Source organism: Falco cherrug, chromosome Z (assembly GCF_023634085.1).
Source record: "Falco cherrug isolate bFalChe1 chromosome Z, bFalChe1.pri, whole genome shotgun sequence".
Lineage (NCBI taxonomy): Eukaryota > Metazoa > Chordata > Aves > Falconiformes > Falconidae > Falco > Falco cherrug.
This window is the reverse complement of record NC_073720.1, coordinates 14,281,661-14,303,578: the sequence shown is the minus strand read 5'-3', so window position 1 is coordinate 14,303,578 and position 21,918 is coordinate 14,281,661. Positions and strand designations below refer to the sequence as shown.

General features: G+C 39.9%; 1 protein-coding gene across 1 annotated transcript in view; it reads left to right on the top strand.

Annotated features, from left to right (window-relative positions):
* The first annotated feature begins 1,018 nt into the window (after nucleotides 1–1,018).
* The window catches only part of CPLANE1 (ciliogenesis and planar polarity effector complex subunit 1), a 66,079-nt gene continuing 45,179 nt past the window's right edge, over nucleotides 1,019–21,918 (top strand). Inside the window, exons 1-15 of the mRNA XM_055699030.1 lie at nucleotides 1,019–1,117; nucleotides 1,933–2,068; nucleotides 2,262–2,381; nucleotides 3,229–3,458; nucleotides 3,815–3,921; nucleotides 5,820–5,976; nucleotides 6,723–6,826; nucleotides 6,974–7,156; nucleotides 8,607–8,856; nucleotides 9,921–10,073; nucleotides 10,968–11,728; nucleotides 14,335–14,519; nucleotides 16,060–16,140; nucleotides 18,114–18,278; nucleotides 19,009–19,182. Coding sequence (XP_055555005.1) covers nucleotides 1,037–1,117; nucleotides 1,933–2,068; nucleotides 2,262–2,381; nucleotides 3,229–3,458; nucleotides 3,815–3,921; nucleotides 5,820–5,976; nucleotides 6,723–6,826; nucleotides 6,974–7,156; nucleotides 8,607–8,856; nucleotides 9,921–10,073; nucleotides 10,968–11,728; nucleotides 14,335–14,519; nucleotides 16,060–16,140; nucleotides 18,114–18,278; nucleotides 19,009–19,182 — 2,887 coding nt within the window. The 5' untranslated portion in view covers nucleotides 1,019–1,036. The remainder of the gene's footprint in view (nucleotides 1,118–1,932; nucleotides 2,069–2,261; nucleotides 2,382–3,228; nucleotides 3,459–3,814; nucleotides 3,922–5,819; nucleotides 5,977–6,722; nucleotides 6,827–6,973; nucleotides 7,157–8,606; nucleotides 8,857–9,920; nucleotides 10,074–10,967; nucleotides 11,729–14,334; nucleotides 14,520–16,059; nucleotides 16,141–18,113; nucleotides 18,279–19,008; nucleotides 19,183–21,918) is intronic.

Sequence of the window (21,918 nt, the reverse complement as noted above, 5' to 3'; positions counted from 1 at the left end):
GCCCACGCTCCCGCGCCCGCTCCCGCCGTGCGGAGCGCCCCCCAGAGCCACGCCCCGGCGGTCGCGGGGCTGACGCACGCTGTGGGGCGGGGCTCGCCGCCGCGCCTGCGCACTGCGCTGCCCGCGCCCCGCCGGGCCGGCGGCAGGGGGCGGCGGTGTAGCCCCGGGCTGAGCGCGCGCGGGGCGGCGCCGGTGGGAGCGGGGCGGCGCGGAGGCCAGTCAGCGCCCTGACTGCCGGTTGTGGTGAGCGTCGGTCTGGGTGTAGCTGTCTGCCTTTGTCTGTGTCCTGCGGGCCGGAGACGGCCTGAGGGGCTGCCTCTGCCCTGACGCAGGCAGTATCGGCGGTGGGACCTTCGCGGGTGGCGGCCGGAGCGGGGACGGGGGTGCGCCCCGCGCAGCGGCAGGCGGCTTGCCCGTGCTCGGCTGCCCGTCGGGCGCCGTGCTGCGCTCTGGGCAGACCCCGAGCCGTGAGGCCGCAGCCCGGCGGCCGGCGCTGAGCCCCGCGGTGGAGCGCAGCGCCTCGTCCCGCGCTCACGGCGGCTCCAGGCGGGGAACCCCCTCTACCCCTCCCCCGCACTGGGCCCGGGCCCGGAGCGCCGGCGGCCCGCCCGACCAGCCTGCGCAGCGGGTGGTTTGCCCGGGTTCCTGGTCTCTGGCGCGTAGGCGGCTGCAGGAGGTTTTCCTCGCTTTCTGCGTTCTTGTTAGAGCTTTTAGCGAGGTGCTTTGTGTTGTGGCTCCTCCTCAACTCCAGGAACAAGCAGGTGATATGCATGGCGGAACAGCAAATAGCCCGTGAGCTACGTGAACGAAAGTAGCTGCTTTAGTTTGGAAATACAGGTCAGCGTCAGCTCTGTTTGTGTTCAGCAGGAAGCTGCTGTAGTTGGGAGTTTGTGTCTAGTTTCCCCATCAGCTTCCACCCCCCAAATAATAAAGGTTTCTTGTCTTTTTTTTTAGTTTCTTCAGATTCTCCACACATATGTGAAAAAAAGCCACCATTTGCTTTTCTTTATAATGGTTACCTAGAGGTTTATTAAGAATGGAGGTTAAGTTGGATGTCCTCATCTCTACGTGTATCAAGCAAAGCAAGCCATGGCCTCGCATCTCATGGATTGGACAGGTGAATGTAACGCACTTATATTTAAACAAAATTCTGAAAAGAGTAGTTTTTTAAATAATATAATACTTCATGTTTCTTTTTACAAGAAGGGAGGGTAAAAAAAAAAGTGATTTTGAATGTACTTAACAAATATCGAGGTATAAATGGCTTGGGTTTGTATCTTACTGAGTTGAGGCTGGAGGTTCAAAACCTCTCAGATAAACAATGGAGAGTCTTGTGTCATGTTTCTTCCCCCCCTTATATGAAATCATTGTTTTGATGGTTCTAGTTCTTCATAACTTTTTTTTACAGTACATTGTTGGAAACAGTGAACAAAAATTTTTTCCCGGTTTTCCCTGCATCTGTTGAAACACATGCTTTCTTAAGCTTTTTTGATAAAATGAAACAGGTTTTTTGCCAATATGTGGTTTGACTTTACGTAGTAGGTAACCATTTAAAGCCATTTCCTTCTGCTGAAGTCACTGGCAAAAATCTTACTAAATTAAACCCTACAACATGAGATAACCCATGTCTAATCTGTTGCTGTGTTGTCATTTGGTAGGTAGTCAGTTGAGATATACTTTGAAGAACTTTTTAATAGTGATTGTAAAATCAGTTTGATACCTGTGAACCAAAGTAATCATCAGTGTAGGCTGATGCTAGATATTATGCTGTATTGTATTGGAAACATACCAAATAATGAAGTTAATAATAATTGCAGGTTGTTTTTTCATTAATTATTTTTCCCTGATGTTTTTTACCTCTGCATTATTTTGCAAACTTACATAGAAAGTAACATTTAAAAAAATGCAATGTGTTTTTCATTTCCTCAACAGGAAAAAGAGGCTGTTTTTCTTCTAGATGATAAACGTATAAATGAAATTAACCTGGCATCTGGGAAGACAAGGAAGAAGATTCCTCGGCTGCAGTCATTGTTGAAAAATGTAGTTGTTTTAACAACATCAAGAAATTGTTAAGTATAATATCTTGTGTTTTATCAATTTATGTGTTTTTATTTGTAGTTGTAACACTTTAGAAAGGTAGACTGTCTAAAGGACCTGTCAGCTCACTATCAGCTTTACAATTGTGGCTGTGATGTAAGGGAAGTAATTTTAGGTACTTCACAATAATAACCTTCAAAACATCTGTCCCCCAATGCACACAGGTGCTTGGTTGGCAGGAATGCTTACAACAGGAGAGCTGTTTCTGTGGAATAAAGATCAGGACTGCTTGAAAATTGTGCCAGCAATCGAAGAGTCTAAGAAGGTAGTTGCAGCAGCACAAGGTAAGTTTTTTTCAATTAGTCCTTTGAAAAATGAGATAGAGCAAAAGTGGCTTTCCATTTGCTAAGTGTTCTTGCACAAGTTTAAAGCTATATTCTCACATTGGTTTGCATTCATATAGTTTGTGTACTAGCTGGGCTTTGACAGATGTCCTCTGTCACTTGAACGGTACAGTTTTTTGCATTTGGTGATCTTTAAATAGTAATCAATTTTTAAATACAGTAAGTATTTTATATTTTAATGGTTAATTTTTAACTGTAGAAAAAATTTCCTTACTAGGTTATCAATACCTTAGATGTACCTTTGATATAAACTCTATATGTGTAATTTGAAGTTTATTCTGTAGGTAGGTTTTTATGACAAATGCTAACAAGGGAACATAAAGGCAAGTATTTGCAAACTTTATCAAATGTTGTCACATATTGAATGTAACCTCACTGATACCAAGTTGTAAACTGAAGTATTATACGAGCAATTCTTTCATTTCAGGGAAGATCAGCACATTTAGGAGCTGAAGATAACAGTAGAGCACTTAGGCATTTAGTAGTAGTTTTTGTCAAAGTTGAATTCCAAGAAAGATGATCTCAGGGAAACAACTCTTGATGCTTGAGTCCTGTGGGAAAGATAAGTCATAAAATGCATAAAAATGTGTGTCCCATCAGACATTACTGCTGCCTAAGGTCTCCTATCAGAGATGATGCTGGAAATGAGAAATAGTTAAGGTGACAGCTTGAATTTTTTCTGATGGAGAAGAAATTTCCGTCCTCTATGGTTTTTAACATCTAAATGTAACAGAGGAGCGCAGACTGTCTGGTGCATTGTTGTGTGTGTTGGTTTTTTTTTCCCTAGAGTGTTTAATGAGATTGTACTTGTACGTATCTGGAGATGGCAGAAAGGCACTATTAACAACTCCTACAGCATGTGTCTTTTTGTGGGAAAGCACAGAGCATGAAGACGCATCCTCATATAAAAATTCTTCTGCTGGGCGTTGGACTCAAGTTTTGCCTGATGAATCAGTCTTGTTGCCTTCTACTGAAGAAAAAGAAATTGGAGTCCATGCTGCTTTCATACAAAATGAGGTAAAAAAAAAAAGCCCTAAAGCAACCATTTAGCCTCTTAAGTAAGTTAAAGCCCCACAGGCTACAGTGAAGTTTGGGAGCAGTGGCTGCTTCTCGGTGATATTTGTAGGCTTAGTAGTTCAGTTTGTATTAGATTAGTGACAGTATGAGAATAGCCATACTGAATCAGATCGAAGTTTTTCTCGTCCAGTAATACCCTTTTCAGCCTTTAAATTCTGAATTACACCATTACTTTATTTAATCTGAATTGTGATAGCTACTGATCTAAATATATAAATAATTAAAGAGAAAATTGTGTCTAACCAGGTTTTGGGGTTTGTTCTGTTTTTGGTTGTGGTTTGTTTTTTTTTCCACAGATACTGGGTGATTGCTGTTTGTGCTCTTTTGTGTTTTACTCTGGAGAATGTTTGGTCCTCACATTTTTGATTCTTCGATGGCATGAAAATAGCTTTAAATATGTTAGGTAAGTTCAAAAATATGAAGTCACATTAGTTGAGGAAAAATTCATTATGAAGCGCTGCAGAACAGGGATTCAGAATTGGAATTGAACATATCTGCATTGATATCCAGTTAAATCTATGGTTACAAACATCTACATATGTTTGCATATGTGTGTTCATGGTATGCCACATACATGCATACGTGGCTCATATATTAGCATACGTGGCTCATATATTAGCATACGTGGCTCATATATTAGCATACGTGGCTCATATATTAGCATACGTGGCTCATATATTAGCATACGTGGCTCATATATTAGCATACGTGGCTCATATATTAGCATACGTGGCTCATATATTAGCATACGTGGCTCATATATTAGCATACGTGGCTCATATATTAGCATACGTGGCTCATATATTAGCATACGTGGCTCATATATTAGCATACGTGGCTCATATATTAGCATACGTGGTAATTTTCAAGTATTTAAATGTGGTTAATGTAATAACGTTCATCTATATATTCCATACTTGAATATTAACTTAGACCTAATTAGTGTGTTTAACACTCATGTGTATGCAAACCCATGTACATACACACAGTGATAGTGTCAGGGAGTTTTTTGTATCATGCTAATAGAGTTTCTTTCTTTTTCTTACATTACTACTGCATACTGTACAGTCATAAATGTCCTGATTACCACTTTTTCTTTTATATTATGCGTATTTGTATATTTTATGTTTTCTACTCCCCTTTTCATCTCTTTACGCCTAGAATGTGCAAGAGTGTGTTGTGTGTGTTTCTTTATCTGGGTTGGGACCATTTACTGAAATAGTTACACTGATACAACCACTTAAAAACACAATTGAATAATCATCCTGAGTATCTGTGTAGTCCATTCCTCTTCCTAAGTGAGATACACATATTTGTGAGTTTAAATGAATATGTCTTCCGTGGAAATAACTTGAGTTACTTGCTAAAATTTATGCTTGCTGTGGTACAGCTGCTTTTGTTACATGATGCCCTTTTGATACTGACTTAGTAGTAGCGTCCTCTTTGCCCTACTAAGCAGCGTCACTCTTTGCTCAGTTTGTCAGTAGCACAGTAGTGCCTTTCTGTGACGCAAGTGAAACAGAACATAACATTCCCAGTGTAGATGTGCGTATATATACACCATAGTACTTGCATCTTGAAATTGTAACCATATTTCTCAGCCATGTAACTCATGATTTCTTTATGCCAACTGCTGCTGAGTTTCATTGTTTACTATTGTTTAATTCATTTTTTCATGTTAATGGGTTGGGTTTTTTGTTGTGTAGGTGGCATGCTTCTAAATGGAATCTTTCATGTGGTTTTTCTCATGTTTTGAATCTTTTGGGGATCATAGAATGGTTTGGGTTGGAAGGGACCTTTTAAAGATCATCTAGTCCAATCCCCTTGCCATGGGGAGGAACAATTTTCACTAGATTGGGTTCCTGGAAGCCAAATCCAACCTGACCTTGGACACTTACATGATAGAGCATCCACAACTTCATTTTTCAGAGCTGTGTACTGTTGATTTTCATTTTCAAATTTTGAGCATCGCTGTGTTGGATGACATTATACTGAGGAAGCTTTTCCTGGCTAAAGTGCAAGTGCCTTAATTGTATGGAATGCATCTATATTTATTTGTATGTTCTATACATGTAGCCCAAGTTCCTGTCCCATAAAAATAGTTCTCAGTGCTCAGATATAATTTCTAAACTCGTGTAAATATAAATTTTTTGTAGTTTTTGAAGAAAAATAGATTATTATTTTTTATTGTTCATGCTTTATATATTCTTATCTTGCATGGTTCTTTACTGTAGATGAATCATCCCATTCAGCATAACTGGGTAACCTTGTGTTTTTCTTGTCTCTCTTTCTGGTGCTCAGTTCTTTGCCATACCAAATCCATTGGGTACAGCAGACTTGTTCTCTTGTTAATTTAGTTCCTCATTGTGTGTCTGTAAAGTCAAGAGGAGCTTTGCTGTGTGCATTTGCAAGAGATGGACTTCTGCTTGCAGTAGCTGTTAATCAAATGGATCCAAAGGTATGAATGATAGTACGTGATTTATGCTAATAGTTCAGTTTAAATGAAGTGGTAACAAGGATTTAATGACACATTTTTAGGAGTGATTTTTCAACTTTCTTGTTGGTACATGTGATTATTTTCATGTTGATATCCATAGCTAAAAAACACTGCCACAACTTGTAATTTTTTGAATACTGTTGTTTAGTTAAGAAATCCATGTAAGCTCCTCTGTCATTTCTAATCTCCAAGATACAATAATAAATTAATTCCCGTTACTGCATTGTGTCTGCAAAGAATCTGGATAATTCTCCATCAGTCCTCAACCTGACCTGTATTGGAGGTTAAGTTCCAGCTTCATAATGTTACTCCTAACAAATCGAGGCCAAATCTTGATGCAGTTTTTAGTGCTAATGATGACAGGAAATGAGTACCAGGATGGGATGATACAGTCCTTCAAAGCTCCAGTTGTTACCCACCAACGAGACTGGAGAAGAGTGATCTTATATTATTTTGAGGGTTTTAGAAAAAGTTACATTAAACAGAATATTGAATTATATATTATGTAATAATATATAATTATTTTTCAAATGTAGAAATAGATACAGAAATCAATCAATTTTCTAAATAGTAATGTCACTTTAATGTACAATAATGTTTCCAGTATGTCAAATATAATGTGTAATTCGCTAATAGAAATTGGTTTTTACAATAATGACATTCTGATACAAACTTATATTTTCTTTGCATTTACTTTTTCTTTCTAGGCAACTCAGATTTTGTTTTTAAACACGTTGAATTTTGTAACTGTTTCGGGTAGCCTTAAAGGTTGTAGTAGCAAGAATAGCATGGTCCCATCCAAGTTTATCAGGTCAGTAATTGATGTTTCTGCTGCTGTTGTGGATTTTTTGGTTTTTTGTTGGGGGACAGGTGGAAGGTTGATCTTTGTTTGTTTTTAGCTATTCTGACCTGTTCATAGAGGAATTTGACAGAAAAATATTTTTCCTGCCCAATTTAGATCTTACTGGGTTGGCGATATGAGTTGGACTCCGGATAGCCTTTTCTTGGCTTGTATGTTAAAACGTGGATCTTTGATTTTGTTGACATGTACGGGTGAATTGCTGACCTTGATTACTTCTGGCTGCTCTGTAGAATTTGGACCAGCAGAGTTTATTCCATTTCATCCACTAATAACATACAGGTAAAGGGGTTTGAAAATGTTTATACGTTCTTTGTAATATGATCATATCTTATTTTCTAATATTTTTTTTACAATTTTACATAAAATTAATCTTTCAAATGCACTCTGTTGTTTTTCATGTGTCTGGTTGTCATTCGTAATTGTGTTTCTTTTAATTGGTTTCTCGTGATAAAAGTTGGCAGTGTGACAATATAAGAATACATTAAGTGATTTTTTTAAAAAAATTAATTTAGTAGCAATTAAAAATAGCATGTTTTCATGATTTAAGAAGAAATTAAACTTACAGAAGTGCTGAGAGTGCAGGTTATTTTAACCTGGTAGTATTAAGCGATATTACTCTGCTCCCTGTTGAATTTTACCTATAGAACTCTTATGTCACATTTCCATATCAGATCTTGTAAATAACATAGTTGCACAGACAGAAGCTAGTTAGCTTTTTAAAGTATTTGTTTGGGGGGTACTTCAGATCTAGATTTGAAATTACCCTGCTGAGCGCATGCAGGAATAGAAGGATCTCTGATCAACATTTTTTTAGCATTAATTGAAAGTTACAAGGAGTAACACAGTCTGAATAACTAGAGAAAATAATACAGAATCTAAACTTTAGTATTTTTTTAAGTATACATGTTAATTTCGAGTGACTACAGTTGGATAGTGTGTTAATATAACACCTCATTAAAACATTCAAAGCATTATAATACCTCCTTACAAAGTCTGGTTGAAAAATCAAACACTAAAATATATTAAAATACCTTAATTGTGATTATTTAATAAATGTATGCAGCTACTTCTTTTTCAGATAATTACTAACTTTTGGGCTAGTAAGAAATCAAAAAAACCCACATGAATTTTACACATTATTTAAAAGTATTGTGGGGCTAACATTAGAATAAATGCACAACACTGCTTTCTGGAGCTCCATAAGGAGTGATTTCTTTATGAGAAAAGACTTTAAGAACTCTTTTTTTGAAGAGAAGACTTGTGTGTTGATATAAAAATATTTCTGTTGAATGTCTGAACTAATAAGATTCAGATCTTGAGGGATTTTTTTGTTTTCATACATGACTTTATTAGAAGCTACTCTAGAATTTCATCTTCAAACACTTGTCATACACAGTAAGAGCTAGATAAGCATGTGTGGTACACTTAGAGTTAAATTGTGAAAAGGTACATTTAATATTTATTAATGAAATAATACTGAAAGCTGTTTTTTTCTTTGAATTAAAAAAGTTGCAATTGAAGCAAAATGCTGGCATCTTATGAGTGTAAATAGTGTTGCCCAGACTGCTCATCCTGCAAAAATACAGGCACTTCTGTAGAATTCTGAATGGACCTATTGGTACAGTAGTGTGAGTGGTATTAAATGTTCATAAATTATTTCCTCTCTATTCTCTTCATGATTGTTACATATGATGGTTGTTTCTTATCTTTGGATGTATCTTTATTTTAGACAGCAGCACTCTGTTTGTCAGGACTCTAGTCAGTCTCTTGGTTCTTCAGCTTCTGAAAGTGACCTTACGAGACAGAGATTCTCTGTTGCTTCACATTCAAGATTACCGTACCTTGTCGTCTCTGATGGATACATGATAACAGTGCTTAGATTACCTAACAACTTTTCATCATCAGGATTTATAAGATCCCTTTTGCTTGACTCAACCCAGCGCCTTGAAAATATCCGTCAGAATTTGCTAAACTTCAAGGTAGGGTTATGAATTATTTTGTAGGCCTTAAGTGAAAGACTTCGTGTATAAAAACATGTAATTTTTGAAATGTTTTGAACTCAGTGTAGTTCATTGTGGTATTTGTATAATTCCTTTGAATTATAAGGTTGTTTTGAGAATACAGTGGATCTGGAAAACAATGAATACAGTTTTCTCTGAAATTCTGTACCTTTGATAACTGGGTGACATTTCAGTAAAATTTAGTAAAGTCTTAATTGTCATGATATATTCTTTCTGGAACTGTAAAAGAAATTGGGATTTCTGTTTCAATAGAGTTGGTTCAGAGCACTGACAGGTATTATGCTACTCTGACTAGCTAATCTTTTCAGAATGATGCAGAAAAGATTCTGTAAAAGCTCTTCATCTTGGGCTGCTGTGGTGTTTTAGAGCAGTCAGCAACAATCGCAGTGGTGCTGTCTGCATGTCTCCATGCATCTCTAGGTCCTTAATTGAGGTTGGCAATTAAAGCTTGCTTAAAGCGTTTTTGCTTATTTTTCTGTCACTTCTAAACTTAGCAAAGTCTGGGAGAAGGGAAACCATTGAAAGAAGAGGTCCTGTAACTATATCCAACCAAATAAGATATAATAGATATTAAGTTCAGAAGTTTTCTGTTTGCTGATGAAATACAACTTCTCTTCCGATTCAGTTTGGTTTTGGATTTTTGGAGAAGTGTGTTACGGTAGTCATGCATAAACAGGAAGAGTCGCCAAGGATTTGAGAATTTAAAGAGATCCGTTACTAGTAAGAGTGCAAGAAAGCCTTGCATACTGGCAAACTTGTAGGATCATTTCAGGGATCAAGAAAGCAGATTCTTACAGAGTGAAGCAAAATGAAATTTAGTGCTGAGAAAATTCTGCATTTTTGAAGCATGATCAAATGATAGTTTGTTTCAGTGCAACATATGCGTGCTGACTTGTTCTCCCTTTCTGTCTGAGAATTTTAACTGAAGCTTTTTACAGAAGAGACCAGTTTCCTTATTTTGTGTAGAAAGTGTCTGGTTCAGTCTTGCTAAAGACAGGTAATGTGATTGTTATTTCTTTTAGCCTAAAAGGAGACCTCTGTGTTTACGATCACTGTTGTCTTTAAAAGCTAGTCTTCTAAAAGATGCACAAAACCAAAGTTCCATCTTTTCCACCATTCCGAAATTCCTGGAAGAGAACACAACAGAAATGAGTGAGAAAAACATGGATTTACTGGTACTTAATAGCTTTTTTCCACTTCCAATTATGCATATTATTTAATTTTAAGTTATTCTAAATGTAAAGAATTTTTTTAAGATAATATAGGTATATTTGCTCTTACTACATATATATTTAAAGTAATTCAATATGGGTTAAATTCTGGTTTTCTTCATAGATATGAGGAATGCTGTTGTTTTTATCAACCGATGCTTGATTTTTTATTTTATTTTTATTTTTCAGCACTGCAATAACTTCGAAAAATACATACTAGTCTGCATATACATCAGTTTATTGTAGTTTAATACTTTAGCTTCACTGTATAATAAAACATAACATTACAGTACTAAATATACTAGGGCTTTAAAGTATATCAATAAGTACAGTAATATCCTTAGTAAATAAAATATTTATCCTCAATTTTAGAGTATTCTTCCATCATGTCCAAGATTTGTACACCTCATTTGGAAGAATGGCTCTGTGGTCAAAGTTACTGTGCAGCATTTCCCAGCTTTATTTCATGCTTTTGGTTTTTGATTTGTTCTTCGAGGTTTTTGAGGTTTTATTGAATAGCTTTTATATCTTGCAGGTATCTGGCAAAAACTCTTCCTCACACTCTGGGCTTCATAGAGGATAGGGTTTTACTTTGTAGTATAAAGAATACCGCTGTGTTTACAGTGTAATTTTTTTTGTTGTTCTTAGGTAATTAAATTTCTGTCTGCATAAAAATTCCAAACAGCCACATTTTGTTCAAGATCTAGATGAAACTGCCGTGTATTAAACTTACTAGAAATTAAGCAAGTTAAACATAAAGATTTCATTTGTGAGACTGACTAAATGATGATTCCTTGCAGACTATGCTTTCTTTCAACAGACTTGAATTAAACTGTTAATTGTTTTTTTCTGATTTAGGATTATGAAGAAGAATCAGATGATGAAAAGCAGTTTTGCAGTAGCCCTGCCAGCTTCTGTAGCCAAAGAATCCATTCACTTGTTGGTAAAGCTGGTCAAGGCCACTTGGAATTTGCGTCAATGTTTGATACTGTCCATGCAAAAGACAGTACTGAAGAGAAAGATGTATTATCCCTGGAACTATATTCCATACAGAAAAACCTCTTTGCTGCATGGCAGATAGGGATTTCAAAAAATACAGAAGAGAAAGATACATTGCTGAATTACACAGTGAATTGCATTATCCATTTTTTCAACATTATTCAGTTTGTGAAATGTTCCTTGCTAAACCAGGGTCTATCTTTAAACAAGTGTGTGAAGAATACTCACTGGATGCATTGTGTCCTGAAATATTTTCAGCAGTGCTTAACTGTCTTGAACTGGCATTCAAGAGCCAGTCTGACTGGGCATGTGGCAAAGCTGACATTACAAACTTTAAAACTGATGCTTATACAGCAACAAGATCAATTGTTCTCAGAAAACCTTTTGGCATGCTTCTGTCTCTTGAAGATGGTTTCTCACACTCTAAGCAGCCTGTGCATACTACAGTATGAGAATTTTTTTGCATCTCCTAATGGTGATGGTCTTGTTAAACTTGATTCCCTCACTATGCCTATTTTCCTGGTTCTTGATGAGAGTACTACTCAGCAATTCAGCTCACTGAAATCCCTGCTTAGAGAGCCTCCTCAAGCAGTAAACCATGATGCAAAAACAGAAAAAAGGTATGAATGATCTTTGCATGGGAAAAAAAAAATACATATACAGGACAACTAGGCAATTGGACCCAGTCAGCATGGGCTTACGAAAGTCAGATCCTGCTTGACAAACTCATCTTCTATGACACGGTTAAGTGCTTGGTGGATGAGGGAAAGGCTGTGGATGTTGTCTACCTAGAATTTAGTAAAACCATTCTTAACGTTTCCTGCAGCATTTTCCTGGAGAAACTGGCTGCTTATGGCTTGGACAGGTTTATGCTTCGCATAAAAGACTGGCTGGACGGCAGAGCCCAAAGAGCGATAGTGAATGGAGTTAAGTGCACTTGGTGGCCTGTTACAAGTGGTGCTCCCCAGGGCTCATTTTTGCGGCCAGTTCTGTTTAATATCTTTATGAATGATGTGGATGAGGGGATCAAGTGCCCCATCAGTAAGTTTGTGGGCGACACCAAGTTGCAGGGGAGCATTGATCTGCGGGAGGGCAGGAGGCTCTGCAGGGGGTCTGGGCAGGCTGGGTCGGTGGGCCCAGGCCAGTTGTGTGAGGTTCAACCAGGCTCAGTGCCGGGTCCTGCCCGTGGGTCACACCAGCCCCTGCAGCGCTGCGGGCTGGGGGCAGGGGGCTGGGAACTGCCTGGGGGGAAAGGGCCTGGGGGGGTTGGTCGGCAGCCGGCTGGGCATGAGCCCCCTGTGTGGCCAAGGAGGCCAGCAGCATCCTGGCTGGTATCCAAAAGTGTGTGGCCAGCGGGACAAGGGAAGTGATTGTCCCCCAGTACTGGGCACTGGTGAGGGCCCACCTCAAATCCTGTGTTCAGTGTTGGGCCCCTCACTGCAGGAAAGACGTTGGGGGCTGGAGTGTGTCCAGAGACTGGCAGCGACGCTGGTGACAGCTCTGGAGCACAAGTCTAATGAGCGGCTGGGGGAACCGGGGTTGTCTAGTCTGGAGAAAAGGAGGTTCAGGGGAGACTTTAATTGTCTTCTACAGCTACCTGAAAGTCAATTGTAGCCAGATGGGTGTCAGTCTTCTCCCATTCAACTAGTGACAGAACAAGAGGAAACAGCCTGAGGTTGCGCCCAGGGAGGTTTAGGTTGGATATTAGGAAAAATTTCTTCATGGAAGGTGTTGTCAAGCACTGGAACAGGCTGCTCAGGGAAGTGGTTAAGTCATTGTTCCTGGAGGTATTGAAAAGATGTGTAGATGTGGTGCTTAGGGACATGGTTCAGGGGTGGATTTGGCAGTGTGAGGTTAATGATTGGACTTGATGATCTCAAAGGTACTTTCCAACCTAAATGATTGTGTGATTTTGTATGTTGGAACAACAATTTTGTTCAGTTACACAGTAATTGCATCTTTTTGCCTCTTTTCCATGTCATGCTCCATGGAGAAACATGATAACCTATTAAAACATGCAGATTAGGGAGCAGACCTATTGTTGAACAGAGTTCAGTTTTGTCGTGCAGCACTAATCCAGGTATTGCAGCTTAAGAAGCTTTTACTGCATCTTGCCTGTTATGCTCCTTCCTGTGCAGAAGTTCCAAACTCTGTGGAGCCAAGAGGCTGCTCATATGCAAAATATGTACAATGTCAATGTAGTCAGACAAGTTCGCACTAGTTTATGGATATAGTGTCCTGGAGCAATAAGAAAAACCTCGGTCTGTGGAAATGTACTAAACTATCAGAGCTATTTCTTCTTTGAAGATATACCTGTAAACTTGAAAGAAGCTTAAACTGAAGTGTGCTATCTTAACTGTGGCAAAAGTATATTATTATCACTGGGGTATTTCTCTACTGCAGAACTCGAATCTAAGTGTGTTAATCATATGAGTAAGCCGTTCCTTTCCAGAGATTCAGAAGCAAAACAGTATTATAACTCACAAGTTTAATCTTACTGCAGTAAAACATTTCTTCAATACGATTCTGTGTTCACTGCAAATTTGATAGGTAAATTTCCGTTGTTTCTGAGATGATAATCCATGATTTTGATTAATTGTGCTCCAGGTACTGAGTACTGTGAATATGACTGACTCTGTATATTAATTGAAGCATTTGTGCTAGAGAAGATGCAGATATGTTGCAGTTCTGTGCAAGCTTTTTCAAACCACTGGCAATGTATATTGGCTTGTATCGGCAAGCTTAGTATGTATCTGAGGTGGTACATCTAATAATTCTGTGCTGGGCAGCAGGGGACTTGCAGCCCTAAAAACATGTTCTGCAGTCTTCTGTTTCCCTGTCTTTGCTTTTCTGTGTTGCACTTTCATTGTATTTTTAATCAGTCTTGTTTGTGGAGACACTGATGCCTGTTTTGAGGTTTATCTAGGCTGTTTCATTTCCCCATTGTTTACACAGCAAAGGATTCATTTTGGGTGCATTTGGGTACTTGAAGTAGGTAGCTGTGTTTATGCAGATTCAGAAGAATCGATGTATATTGGTCAAATACCAAAAACAAAGGCAAAAAGTGTTTTGGTTTTTTCCCTTCATTGAAGGCAAGAAAGTAGTTGGTGACATAAAATATACTTTAGGTTTCATATACGTAATGTAAAATTTAAGAAAATAAGCCATCAATGTAAGTAACTTAGTTAATTTTGATGATTTTCTTAATACGCTTCTTGACCTACAGGCTGATTGTACTATGGCGATTGTTGTATAAGAAGGTGGTTTGGTATCAGGTGCAGCTGAACAGAAAAGTGAACAGGAATGAAGAAGAAGACTCTGTTGTCTCATCACTTTTAAGTCATATACAAGCAACCCTCCAGTCATCAGGAGTGACCTTAGAACAACATCTGAAGATTAATTCTGTATCTGGTTGGTACTTTGGAAAGAACTACAAATGTTAGGTTGTTGCATGATTAACTGAATACTAGGAAAATTAGGTCCAATTTAATGACAATCTGTAACTGACCACCAGATTTTTAAAAAGTTAACAATGGGACTTTTCACACAATTTTTGATCAGAACTTTCATAAATACTTCATGTCCCAATATATCTGTAGATTGTATTATAATCTTCAGAGTTTGTTGAGCTAAATAAAAAAAAGACTATTGATATCAGTTTGCTTTGAATCACGTCCTAGAGAATCTGAGTGCAGGATCTGAATTAGTACTCATTTGTACTGTGTATTTCCTCTGAAGTAGATAGGCATCACAGTGTGTCTCTTACTGTTGTAAGAGTTCACTCCATGTGATCACTGTGGGCATGAGCATGTCATATACATGAATGTAGTCAGCTGCAACTAAGCATCCAATCTAGTGTAACCTAATAGATTTATAGCATACTTATTTTGCAAACAGTATATGGTTGTAGTGTAATTTCCTACACATTACTGTCCAACAGTCTGTTGTTGTTTCACCTTCCATACTAATAAGCCCAGGTTCCCCTTTATGTCTCCCGCCACAAATCTGTTTCCTCTCCATATTTTTGATCTCTCTTCCTTAAATGATACTTCCAGCTTCTCTTCCTACATCACTCCATACAATACATAGCTCCTTTGTGTCTTCTTCATCCTAAAAATACATGCAGCTTCCCACCCTTGCGTTCCATCCATTCTTTATGTTTTTTATTTACATGCAATTTACAAATCAGATATGGCACAGTTTATGGATAAACCAGAGTAACATATATGCTTATGGGCCAAGCCAATACCTGAACTGGCTAGCTGCTGATAAGCAGGATTGAGTGGCAGATTTGACCATGTCTTTTCTTCTGTGGTATCGCTATTTTTATTTTATAATTTTTCCTCCTTCATTGCCCAGGACCTGTGCTCTTTCATCTTCCTGTCAAAGCATTTAAGAAGTGAAAAATGGATTAAAAATCACAATGGGAATAGTGATGGAGAGGTGACATTTAAGGATGTTAAATGTGTAGTGGTCCGCAGACCTGTTGTTTGAAAGTGCTTTTACACTGGAAGAGAATATATAACTTGCTAAATAATCTGATAACTACTTTTTACAATGAAAAAACGTCTTCCACATCTTAGGAAATATGAAAACAGTTAAAAGAAAATGCTTTTCCCCGTTAATAAATTAATAAATCATTGTGGGGTTTGAATACTGAATTTTCCAATTATAATTAACATTTATAACTTTGTGTCATCTAAAACAATATGGTAAGCTGAACCAATTTTTTCATTTAATAACCTAGCAATTAAAAAAGGCAGGGGTATTCAAAGTCATCTTCTCTCAGATGCTCAGATCTTTAGAGTTGGCTCTGAGAACAGAAATTTGCTGGAGATGGGTGTATTACTCTGCTTTTCATATATCTGTAATACTAAAGTAATTCTGTGTGTGTTTGCATATACAAAACTATGTAGAACTTTTAATTTGTTAACATATGTGACTTTTACAGGTGAGGAGAAGTTCCTTTTAGGCTCATACAGAGAGTCTGTGGACATTTGGAAAAGATCTCTCTGTGAAATAAAGGCAAAAGGTAAGGGATAGAAACCTCTTTTTGGGGGTGGAGGGGGTAAGTTGGGTAATTGCTTGATGTAGTTACTTGTTGCTCTGTTCGCTCTTCAGAAAAAGGAGGTAAGATGCATAAAGGATGCATATTTGAAAGTGAGCTGGGACTTGAATAAAGCTAGGTCAAAACTTAGTATGTTGCTCCCTGAGAAAATTCTGTGCATTTCTATTTCAATACGTGTTTCGTTGCGATTATGAAGTACTTGGTACAGAAAAGCTCTAGGTGTATTACCTAGCAAGAAAGAGACAGTGAAAAATAGATGACCAAACCCCTATTCTTTTACTAGCTATAAAATTAAGAGACTTAGTGTTAGGGGAGTAACAAAATAATTTGTGGCAGGAGTTTATTTAGGAGTTGATTTGAAAGAGATATTCCAGAGTATCTTTCCAGGCATCATGAGAAAATATTTTGCTGGTTACTACCGTAGACTCATATAATGGTTTGATTTGGAAGAGACCTTAAAGATCACCTGGTTCCAACCCCCCCGGCACAGGCAGGGACACCTTCCACCAGACTAGGGCTGCTCAAAGCCCCATCCAGCCTGGCCTTGGACACTGCCAGGGATGGGGCATCCACAGCTGCTCTGGGCAACCTGTTCCAGTGCCTCACCACCCTCACAGTAAAGACTTTCCTCCTAATCTGTAATCTAAATCTACCCTCATTCAGTTTAATACCATTACCCCTTGTCCTCTCACTATAGGCCCTATTAAAAAGTCAGTCCACATCTTTCTTACAAGCCCCTTCAGGTACTAGAAGGCTGCTAGAAGGTCTTCCTGGAGCCTTTTCTTCTCCAGGCTGAACAACCTCAACTCTCTCAGCCGTCTTCACAGGATGGGTGCTCCAGCCCCCTGATAGTCTTTGTGGCCCTCCTCTGGACCTGCTCTAACAGGTCCATGTCCTTTTCATGCTGGGGGCTCCAGAGCTGAACACAGTACTCCAGGGGGGTCTCACCAGAGGGCAGCACGGGGGCACAATCGCCTCCCTCATCCTGCTGGCCATGCTTCTTTTGATGCAGCCCAGGATGCAGTTGGCTTTCTGGGCTGTAAGCACATGTTGTCAGCCCACATGGAGCTTTTTTGTCTAGCAGCACCCTCAAGTCCTTCTCCTCAGGGCTGCTCTCAATCCATTCCCTGTCCAGCCTGTATTTGTGCTTGGGACTGCCCTGACCCAGATGCGGGACCTTGCTCTTGGCCTACTTCAACTTCATGAAACTCACACAGGCCCACCTCCCAAGCCTGTCAAGCTCCCTCTGGATTGCATCCCTTCCCTCTAGCGTGTCGACCACGCCACACAGCTTGGTGTCATCAAACTTGCCGAGGGTGAACTCAGTCCCACTGTCCGTGTTGCCAACAGAGATGGTGAACAGCACCAGTCCCAGTATGGACCCCTGAGGAATGCCAGTCATCACCTGTCTCCACTTGGCATTGAGCTGTCAACCACGAAACTCTCTTGAGTGCGACCACCCAGCCAATTCCTTACCCACCCATCAAATCCACGTCTCTCCAGTTTAGAGACAAGGATGTTGTGCAGGACAGTGTCAAAAGATTCGCACAAGTCTAAGTAGATGATGAGGAATATCTCATGTATAAAGAATACAGGATATTGGAAGCTTGGTTGGAACGTCATTGTGATTTAGACATCTCTTCTTGGAAGGCTAGGCTCCCTTCAGCTGTCCTGTCTTCGTGTCTTAACAGTTATACGCTATTGACATATGTCTAGAAGGAAAACTTCTGTGACGAGTATTAATTCACTAGTAAATTAGGGGCTGTAGGAGGATTATATGTCCTAAAATAGCTGCTCCTGATTTCTGCTCCTTCTCAGAGTATGTGTGTACATAGATAAGTTTCTTGAGATGGAGGAAGTAGTACTTTCAGACCTGCATGTCTGGTTTGTGCTTATTGTTTCTTTTCCAGCTGGACTTCTTTTCTCTTTTAATGCAGGAGGAAAAAGAATATGTTTTCTTCAGAGTAGATACTACCTTGCAATATTATTTTGCCATCTGTATCAATATAACTTGTGTGAGGCTCAGGGACTCTGTGATCATCTGGTAGGAGAGATTCTGCGGCGATCACAGCTCTCAGTGAGTCAGATGGAAAAATTTTCTGGTATGTTTATATTGCATAGAAGTGTGATAAGGTACACTTAAACTGTTTTAATAACCTAGTATCTTAATTCCTGTGCCATCACACACACACTTGACAGGATGCTTTTCTCTTTACACTGGACTGAAATCTGTTTTCAGTGGCTTTTTCTGATCCTCAGATGTTCTTTCAACTTTACTTATTGGAGTAAGTATTTAGACAGCTTTCATTGTATAATTAATAGTGAAAGCATGGGCTGTTAAATGTTCTTGATTGAAATTTGATTAATGAAAGTCTGTGGAGAAGAAGAACAAGGGGGAAATCGTGTGATTTTGTTTTAAATTGGTTTAACATTTTCTTATAAAATAGTGAATTTTAGATTCTTCACCAGTCCTAAATTGACAGTGGTAATTTTTGCAGGTGCTTGTAACTTTTTTTTTTCCTACTAAGTCAGTGTGAAATCTAAATTTCCAAATTTAAATATTTTTCCTGGCTTGATGCTGATCTAAATTTTGATACTAGAGGTCTGTCTGCAGTCATTAAAAACCTAATATAAAAGTGTTTTAATATACTTTGTACTTAGTGTAAAAGATTAAGCTCTGTAGGTTCTGAAAGTCTGTCAAGAGATTAAGTAATACCATAGTTTGCTTGTTTTGAAAAATGTTTCATACGCTGTGATTAAACAATTATAGCATACGTATTTAAATAATCTTCCTCATATGTTTTAATCTGATACCTGTTGGGTTTTTTTTAGATACCAAGTATTTTCAGCATGAACTATGGATGGTCACAGATGTTCATACTGAAACTGCTATGGCTGTGATTCGATCCATGGCACGATTCATGGCCGCTTATTTCACAAATCGGGTGTTGTATATCTTTCCCCCACATAATGTTGACGTTCTGCATCCACTTCACATTAAACAAGGTATTGTCTCTAAAAGCAGTTTAATTGACTGTACTTGACTTTTACTGTTTTTTACGTATGAGTGCTGTCTGTTATGCTTTAACTTACTGATCTATGGTTTCAGCATCATTAACTATAAAGATACAGTAACTCCATTTTTCCAGATATTTTGTTGGCACTGAGGTCAGGCTGACATGTCTGTAGTTCCCCAGATCCTCCTTCCAACTGGTCTTGTAGGTGGGTGTCACGTTTGCTCACCTGCACTGGCACCTCCCCGGTTAGCAAGGACTGCTGATAAATGATGGGAAGTGGCTTGGTGAGCGCTTCCACCAGCTGCTTCAGTACCATTGGCTGGATGCCACCCAGCCCCAGAGAGCTGTGTGTGTCTAAGTGGTGTAGCAGGTGGCTGACCATTTCCCCTTGGATTATGGGGGCTTAATTCTGCTCCCTGTCATCCAGCTCAGATGGCTGGGTACTCTGAGTACAACCGGCCTTACTGTTAAAGACCGAGGGAAAGAAGGCATTAAGTACCTCAGCCTTTTCCCCTCATCCTTGGTTGCGATGTTTCTCCCTACATCCAATAAAGGATGGAGATTCTCCTTCACCCTCCCTTTGTTGTTAGTGTATTTATAGAAACATGGGGTTTTTTAGTTGTCTTCTACGACAGTAGCCAGATTAAGTTCTAGTTGGGCTTAGGCCCTTTTAATTTTCTCCCTGCATAACCTCACGACATCCTTCTAGTCCTTGATAGTTGCCTGCCCCTTCTTCCAAAGGCCAGAAACTCTCCTTTTTTTCCAGCCTTCGAGCCAAAGCTCTCTGTACAGCCAGGCTGGTCTTCCCTGCCAGCTTGTCTTTTGGCATGTGGGGAGAGCCTGCTCCTGCACCTTTAGTATTTCCTTCTTGAAGAATGGCCGACTTTCTTGGACTCCTTTGCCCTTCAGGACTGCCTTCCAATATGTCTTTTTTTCCCCTGGAATTTTTTTTAATTTTTACCACACTTTGAGTTTAGTGATATAAATCTGATATTCAGGTAGAAGGGTGCTGTATTTTTTTCACCTGAATTAAGCAACATTATAATTTCATGGTTCTTGCACTACTTTTGCCTAAAGATGTAGCTCTGACAGACTTGTGATCCTCCCAAAAGTGAGAGAAGAGCAGTGCTTAACAAGTAACTGAGGTGGATCTGGATATGGTGTGACCAAACGCAAAAGTCAGAGAAAAGCATTTTTTGCTTAGCTGACAGTCGAGCTCTTGGAAGCCAAAATGCTTCAGAGACTGTACCATCAGAACAAGCAGGAATGTCAAGTTGGTTTTTTGTTGAACCCAAGTAGTACTTGTTATTTTAATGCTTTTCAGCATTTTTCTGAGTATTATTTATTGCAGTGGGTGGTTTATGTATCTTCTGCAAGAGATTCTATTTAAGGAGTTCCCTTGTTAGGAAATTTTTGGTTTCAGAATTGGTTCTCCAACGTGATTTAATGTCCACAGGAATGAAGATTTACTTGGATGTATTACAAGTACTTTACTAGTAAGTTGATATGATGATGCCAGATATTTCTCTACAGTATCAACACGTTGTGATTGATGATATTTTCTGCAGTGCATTTGAATACTCGCCGAGGCCATTAGCTCCACTGCAGGCACGTTCCACAGTGGAGCAGGGACCACAGCATGCAGGGAGGGCTTTGTGAGCCGGGGAGACCCCAGGGCATCCACCAGGAGCCAGCAGTTTGCACAAGAGCAGCTAATGAAGCCTGGGCAGGGCCAGGGGTAACGGTGACCACCACCCCCATGTCCACAAAGGGCAGCCCTGGGGAGCGCTGGTGACCAGGAGTGCCAGCAGACAGAGTGGGCAAATGGTGTGGTGCAGCAGGTTGTGCAGAAATGTGCTACCTTGAAGGAGGGGTGTTCCACTGGCTGAGTGGAGAGACCTGAAGTCCATGTAACCCAGGAGCTGGGCACTGCTGTGTCTATTGTACAGGTCAAGGACGCTCATCCTACCTGACCCTCATGGCAGAATCGTGGGCACTGGTCTGAGCACCAAGACTGCATCCCTGGCTGTGGGGGTCTGCACTATCTATGCTGGGCTGCTGAAGGGTGAGGTCGCAGTGCAGACCTTAGGCTGCAGGAAGTGCCTGGACCTTTCTCTTGGGGCAGGGACAGGCAGCAGACCTGCCTGCAAAAGATCTGCCTAGTAGAGGACCTTCAGTTGCAGGTGGCTGAGCTGCAGGAGACGGTGAGAAGGCTATATGGCGTCAGGGAGGCTAAGGAGGAGTTGAATAGCTGGTTCAAGCACAGTCTGCAGTGGACCCACAGGCCCTGGCCAGACCGCCAAAAACTCCCACTGGTGCACACAGAAAGATAGGGGTACCAATAATGCATAATGGAAGGTTGTAACAGCAGGGACCTGCAGGAGGGAAGAGGCTATGTCTGAAGCCTGAAGTGCCCTTGGAGAACAATTTTGGTGCTCTGCCAACTGAAGAGGAGAAACCTTGCACATCAGGATTAATGCTGAAACTCAGTAAGGCAGCCTAATATGTCTGTCATACAACAACCAGAGCAACTAAGAAAAAGCAATGGGTGATAGCAGTAGGTGACTGACTTCTGAGAGGTACGGAGGCACCTATTTATCATCATGATGCTCCCTCTAAAGGGTGTGCTCCTTACCAGGGGCTCATATCAGGGATGTTATCAAGAGACTACCAAGCCTCGTACAGTCCACTGACTATTATCTGCTGCTGTTGTTTCACGTGGGCA